Source organism: Myotis davidii, unplaced genomic scaffold (genome assembly GCF_000327345.1).
Source record: "Myotis davidii unplaced genomic scaffold, ASM32734v1 scaffold456, whole genome shotgun sequence".
NCBI lineage: Eukaryota > Metazoa > Chordata > Mammalia > Chiroptera > Vespertilionidae > Myotis > Myotis davidii.
Genome location: NW_006287375.1, coordinates 443,264 through 449,860, shown reverse-complemented (window position 1 = coordinate 449,860; position 6,597 = coordinate 443,264). Strand labels below are relative to the sequence as shown.

The 6,597-nt window shown below is 48.8% G+C and overlaps 2 protein-coding genes and 1 pseudogene across 4 annotated transcripts in view; 1 reads left to right on the top strand and 2 right to left on the bottom strand.

The window, feature by feature from the left end:
- Nucleotides 1–3,576, bottom strand: part of GDF9 (growth differentiation factor 9) — a 5,833-nt gene extending 2,257 nt beyond the window's left edge. The window contains exons 1-2 of one of the 3 annotated variants that reach the window (XM_006759144.2): nt 3,152–3,576; nt 912–1,110 (exon numbers count right to left, since the gene is read on the bottom strand). In XM_006759144.2, the coding sequence (XP_006759207.1) occupies nt 912–1,110; nt 3,152–3,208 (256 nt within the window). In that variant the 5' untranslated portion in view covers nt 3,209–3,576. Of the gene's footprint in view, nt 1–911; nt 1,586–3,151 lie in introns of those variants that run through there. The other 2 variants (XM_006759146.2, XM_006759143.2) reach the window with 2 other exon arrangements.
- LOC102773139 (cytochrome b-c1 complex subunit 8) lies at nt 3,373–5,663 on the top strand. The gene is made up of 4 exons (XM_006759173.2): nt 3,373–3,419; nt 4,131–4,320; nt 4,525–4,579; nt 5,458–5,663. The coding sequence occupies exons 1-4, from the start codon at nt 3,373–3,375 to the stop codon at nt 5,550–5,552; spliced, it is 387 nt and encodes a 128-aa protein (XP_006759236.1). The 3' UTR covers nt 5,553–5,663.
- A 486-nt stretch (nt 5,664–6,149) lies between these two features.
- Nucleotides 6,150–6,597, bottom strand: part of LOC107182365 — a 2,606-nt pseudogene continuing 2,158 nt past the window's right edge.

Genomic DNA, 6,597 nt, shown 5'->3' with positions numbered 1-6,597 from the left:
AGGGGTCCTCAAACTACCGCCGCGGGCCACATGCGGCCCACCGAAAACATTTATCCAGCCCGCCAGGTGTTTTTGCCACTGCTGCCTGTTGCTTAGCAGCCGACTAGTTTTTTTTTAAACTATAGTCCGGCCCTCCAACGGTTTGAGGGACAGTGAACTGGCCCCCTGTTTAAAAAGTTTGAGGATCCCTGGCCTTAATGGATGGCGTCAATAAAGAAAGCTTAATTATCTAAGTTAATTTGGAACACTTGAGATAGACAACAAATGATCCAAAACCACCAAAATAAAATAGGACAGCAAGAAAGGAGGGTTTGAAACAGCCACCTCTGGCCTTTTGGGTTAAAAGCATGACCTAGTGACTATAGATTTTTTTAAAGCACTGCTCCTTTCACACACATTCACCAAAGTGCTGAGTCAAACTGATGACTGTTCTTGTGAGGACCTACTATTCCACATCGGCACTTAAGCTTTCCTCTCACAGAAAGCAACAAACAAGGGGAAAACAGCATGTGTGACAAAGCATACCAATAGCTATGAGGTATCTTAGGCACATTTTCAGGCCAGTATTGGAGAATGGAAAGAGTAAGCAACTAGAAGTCAAAATACCGGGTTTCCAGTCTTGATTTTGTGACCCTGGACAAGATCCTAACCTTCCCCAGCAGCACTTTCCTCGGCCTTCAGAGCCATCACGTCTCTTCTAGCTCCAACATTCTAACATATCAGCCCCCCTTCACCCACGCGGGCACTGGAAGGAACAGTAGGACCAAGGACCAGATTTGTTTGAATTTGGAGACTGAGTATCATGAGAAGTAAAATGCAATTCAAGAAGCAAGGCCCAGCTCTGTCTGTAACTGAAGTGCAGCCCGGTCTCTCATCTTCCCTCCCCCACCGACCAATCTGCTCCCACACACCTGTCACCTGGTCCACAGAAGCCTGCTTGTCGTGCTGGACATGAGGGGTGAAGAGCCGAACAGTGTTGTAGAGGTGACTTCTGTTGGATTTAGGGATCCCCTCCTTGGTAGCATAGGCCTTATAGAGCCTCTTCATGTAGCGCAAAGCTCTGGAGTCTGGCTGCAGCCTAGGGACCCCACCTTGCCCATCACACAGAACCTTGAAGAGAGGGGAAAGGAGGCCAGATCTGTCCCTCCCATCTAGAGGCTGCAGCAAGGACCAAGGCTCAGCCCCAGGTTCCCATTCAGCACTGGCTGCAATCTGAGCCTCTCCCCTAGAAGCCAGAGAGCCAAGGCTACTGGGAAAACACAGCCAGGAAAGGCAGCCAAACCATAAAAAGAACGTGCTGGGAAGCGCCATGGCCTGGAAGAACTAGCAAGGAACCCAGCCATACCAGTCTTCTTCCTAAAAGCCAGGAAAAACCTAGGTTGACCTCTTAAATAAATTTTAGGTGTGTGGGCGGGTAGGGTCACTTCTGTAATCAGACCTCAAGGATGCCTAGCTGAAGATAATTTTTATCAGCTGTATGTCAAACAGCTGATAACATCCTACTTTTATCCTCATTAGACACGGATTTATTTGCGGGTGTTTTTTTTTTTGGTTTGTTTTTTTGTTTCCTCTTCCTTTCTTCTGGCATTTATTTAAAAACCTCTTGCCCTGACCAATTTGGCTCAGCGGATAGAGCGTTGGCCTGTGGACTCAAGGGTCTCAGGTTCAATTCCGGTCAAGGGCATGTACCTTGGTTGCGGGCACATCCCCAGTAGGGAGTGTGCAGGAGGATCGATGTTTCTAACTCTCTATCCCTCTTCCGTCCTCTCTGTAAAAAATCAATAAAATATATATTATTAAAAAAAACCTCTTAAAGTTATTTTTGTACGAATGCACCAGCTATGTAGCTGAAAGGCTAAGAGAAATTGAGAAATGACCTTAAAATAATCCCCCCCCCTTTTTTTTTAAAGCGATTCGGGTTCTTAAAATGTTCCTTAGGTGCTTGCTGAAACTTCCAAGGCACGTGGAAAAACCAACTAATTATTCATGATGATACAAAGATCTGTTGATATGCAATTTATGGTATTAGTTTACTCTTCCTGTCTCGTCATCCTCACCGCCTCTCCCACTTTCAGGTGCTTAGGATAATTATTTATCACATGTTGATTTGGAGGGTGAGAGAAAGTCCCAGGCGGTACTGGAATTCTAGAGAGCAGAGAACTGTTAGGTTGCCCACATCTTCCAGGTGGCTTCCATAGAATATGTACTTGGAATACAGCAACATGCTTAAAAAAGGAGGTCGTCACCTTTAACCCTGACTCATTTTTAGATATAATGTCCTGATGTCTTTGCTCTGTCTGCACATTCATCGGTACATATTTTGGTTGAAAGGTTTAGAAATTTTTGCAGGTGCTAGAAAATACATGGAAGTTTTATGCACTTACTGTTTCATTCATCACTCAAATGGCGGTAGAATTTCCTAGGCCCTAGGTTATTATGGTTCTTAGCTGTTATGTTCTTGCCTTGGAGCTGAGACCAGGCTAGTGGTCATGTTTTGGGAAAATGAGACAAAGGTGCGCCACGAGTAGCTGAAATGAGGGGCTATCCAGCCGTGGGCAAACTACGGCCCACGGGCCGGATCCGGCCCGTTTGAAATGAATAAAACTAAAAAAAAGAAAAAGACCGGACCCTTTAATGTAATGATGTTTACTTTGAATTTATATTAGTTCACACAAACACTCCATCCATGCTTTTGTTCCGGCCCTCCGGTCCAGTTTAAGAACCCATTGTGGGCCTCGAGTCAAAAAGTTTGCCCACCCCTGGTCCAGTGCCACTCTTAAGGAGACTCTGTGCTGCCCAAAAGGCAAACACAGCCCTAACCGGTTTAGCTCAGAGCGTAGGCCTGCGGACTGAAAGGTCCCAGGTTCGATTCCGGTCAAGGGCATGTACCTTGGTTGCGGGCACATCCCCAGTAGGGGGTGTGCAGGAGGCAGCTGATTGATGTTTCTAACTCTCTACCCTCTCCCTTTCTCTCTGTAAAAAATCAATAAAATATATATTTTTAAAAAGGCAAACACACTCCTGGTACAAGATACAAAACCAGTCCGTGCAGTACTCAGGATGATAACACGGAGGTGTGTTTGCAAATGTTAAGTTCCTTGCCTGCCAAGCTCCCTAGCGTGTGGCTAGGCAGCAGGGTTATAAAACGCACCCAAACGGTTGAACGAGGCCTTGGTCTATATATTGACCACATGGCCAGCAATCTCATGAACAGAACATTTGCAGACACCGCAGCCAGGAGAAGCCAGACGGCTGCACAGGGAGCGGCATCCGCCAGCAGAAAACACCTTCCAAACACAGGCAACGCCTCTCAGCCAACGTCCCTCGCCTCTCCTCCGGGAAAGCGGAGGGGAGGATGTGGGCATCACCATCATGCCCCCCGCCCTCCCCCGCCAGACCTTCTCGGGGAGGAGGGAGCGGTGTGTGTGTGGGGCGGGGGGGGTGGGGAGGCCTGTGCTGGATGCCCTAGGGGTGGCCCCCTCCTTCCTCTTACCACCACTTAACAGCCCTTGATCAATTGCTTGACAACTATTGGGGGCCTTGTGGCAGCATCTCCGGAATGTTTTTATTCTAACCCAGGAAGAAAGAGAAATATCTATACTAATAAAAGGGTAATATGCTAATTAGAGTGGACGTCTTCCAGATGACCTTCTGGACATCCTTCCGGACAAAGGCGCAGCAGCTGCGAAGGGCCGAGGCTCAGGCCGGCAGTGGCAGCAGCAGTAGGGAAATGGGGATGGCGCCTTCCCCTGATCTGCCAGGTCGCCTCCCGCAGAGGGAGGCTAGACTGAGGCTTAGGCCAGGGGCCGAGTCAGAGGCGGTTAGGGGCCATCAGGCTAGCAGGGGGTCAAGTTAGGCAGGCAGAGGTAGTTAGGGGCAATCAGGCCAGGAAGGCGAATGGTTAGGGGCAAGCAGTCTTGGATTGCAAGAGGAATGTCCAACTGCAGGGATTGGGTCTAAACCAGTAGTTGGACATCCCCAGAGGGGTCCTTAATTGTGAGAGGGTGCAGGCCGGGGGGCAGACTTCCCCTGCCCCCTTGCACAAATTTTGTGCACCAGGACAATAGTATATTATAAAATTGTACACCTGAAATTTACATAATGTGAATAACTAATGTCACCTTAATAAGTATAATTAAAAACACTGGCCAGGCCTGCCGGAAGTGGCGGACGGAGACCGGTGGATCCCACGACTGTGGAGGGCGAGGCGCCGCCGCCACCACGGGCCGCGAGTTTGGGAAGCTGACCCGGGTGCGGCACGTGATCACCTACAGCTTGTCGCCCTTCGAGCAGCTCGCCTTCCCGCACTACTTCAGCAAGGGCATCCCCAACGTGCTCCGCTGCATCCAGGCCTCCATCCTGCGCGTCGCGCCGCCATTTGTCGCATTTTATCTTGTCTACACATGGGGGACTGAGGAGTTTGAGAAATCCAGGAGGAAGAATCCAGCCACCTATGAAAATGACCCATGAGCAGCTCATCTGGAGGATGGTTCCCGTCTCTCCTTCCCGCACTACTTCAGCAAGGGCATCCCCAACGTGCTGCGCCGCATCCAGGCCTCCATCCTGCGCGTCGCGCCGCGTGAGTGCCTCGGGCCGGGGACGGGGGGCGGACTCGGTGCCCGGCGGGAACGCCCGCGGTCGGCAGGCGCCCGGCAACTCGCCATGCACACCCGTTCTTCTCATTGAAAATACCGCAAGGCCCCTGAACTGTCATGTCCTCGTCTCCTGTTACGGACGAGGGACCTAAGTCACAGAGAACTTGAATGGGCGGCCCAAGGTCACTTGTGTGACTCCGTCTTCCTCTGAGGTCACTTCGCCCGCTACTTGCTTGGCGGCAACTGCTTTGTGTTACAGTGAAGCAGATAGGATAGTTGCACAACATCGCGAGTTTGGTTAAGTGGTGAAGTTTATGCTGTTAATTTTATTGATTTTTTACAGAGAGGAAGGGAGAGGGATAGAGCTAGAAACATCGATGAGAGAGAGACATCGATCAGCTGCCTCCTGCACACTGGGGATGTGCCCGCAACCAAGGTACATGCCCTTGACCGGAATGGAACCTGGGACCCTTCAGTCCGCAGGCCGGCGCTCTATCCACTGAGCCAAACCGGTCAGGGCAGACCCTTTTCTTTTGGTCACTTATCAAATGGGTATGTAATGTCACCCTTCTTCTGTTTAAATCCGCACCTGATGATGTGTTCATTGGTTTTTAGAGAGGTTTTTGAAAGAAATATCAATGTGGGAAACATCGGTCGGTTGCCTCCTATAGGTGACCCGACCGGGACTCCAACCGCACCCTTCGGGGACTGCGCCCGCCTCCTGCTGGGCCGTCTGGTTTAAAAGGGTTTGTTGGAAACTAGAAACAGGAGGGCAGAATCTGTTGTGATGCAGAAAAGAGGATGGGGACTCTGTTGTCTCATATGTGCTCACTGCTTTTTCTCTCACTTTTGATTTTTAAAGCATTTGTCGCATTTTATCTTGTCTACACATGGGGGACTGAGGAGTTTGAGAAATCCAGGAGGAAGAATCCAGCCACCTATGAAAATGACCAATGAGCAGCTCATCTGGAGGATGGTTCCCGTCTCTGAAAGACCCTTCTCTGGGAGAGGAGTCTGCATTGTGTAGTGTCTTGAAGACACAATAAACTTCTTATGGGCTGCCATGTTGTGATTTTGCATTTTTGTGAGCAGAGTCCTTGGTGTGACTTGCTAATCTTCAAGTTAATGAACTCCCTTCCCCAGAAGAGCCCTGAACCGTTTTGGCTAGTCTGGGAATTTGGTGAAGGAGTGGGGCTCACCCCTTGTTCTACAGTATAATCTCCAAGAAAGTAGCTGCAGCTACTCTTGCAGGCTGGCCAGCTGTGGGTGGCATGGACTGTGGGGAGTGTTGGTTCCCCTCCCTCTGAACCTCTAACAATAATAAAACCTTAACTATGTTGTAATTTCTATGTGTCAGGCACTCTTCTTAGTCCTTTACACAAATGAGCTTTTAAACTTCACAACTACCTTTGAAATATTATTACACTCATTTTGCAGATGAGGACACAGGCACAGGGAGGGTTAACAATTTGGCCAAAATTATATAGATAGTGAAATGGTGGAGTCTGGCACTATAGTATATGTTCTTAAAGTTACACTGTACTGCCTTTTCTCCTAAGGCAGGCCTTCTGTAGTTAGCCTGAGGGGAAGTGAGCTATAAAAGGAGGGGTGAGGTGACCCCTTGACCTCTAGAGGTGCGGCAACACCCTGGCTATTTGTACCAGATTGCTAACAGTGGTTCTTAACCAGATATGCCCCATAAAGCCTAAAATATTTACTCTCTGGCCTTTTATGAAAAAAGTTTACTCCTGGAGCCTTTGAATATATATTTTGGTAGAAAAGTTTTATTTTTTTAACAAAATACTAAATATATTCATCACTGGGGCTAAACTGGAGACAACAAACAACAAATATGACACTACAGCTAAACATGGAGTCCTATACAGAAATAAGTCAAGGACAGAAAATCAGGAAAAAGCACAGGTCCTGGCCAGGTAGCTCAATTGGTTAGAGCAGCGGTTCTCAACCTGTGGGTGGCGGCCCCTTTGGGGGTTAAATGACG

Coding starts and splice junctions, on each gene's coding strand:
- LOC102773139 (XM_006759173.2), top strand. CDS start 3,373: ATGCCCCCCGCCCTCCCCCGCCAGACCTTCTCGGGGAGGAGGGAGCG. Junction 4,321..4,524: donor TCCCGCACTACTTCAGCAAG/GGCATCCCCAAC, acceptor TACTTCAGCAAG/GGCATCCCCAACGTGCTGCG. Junction 4,580..5,457: donor CATCCTGCGCGTCGCGCCGC/GTGAGTGCCTCG, acceptor TGATTTTTAAAG/CATTTGTCGCATTTTATCTT.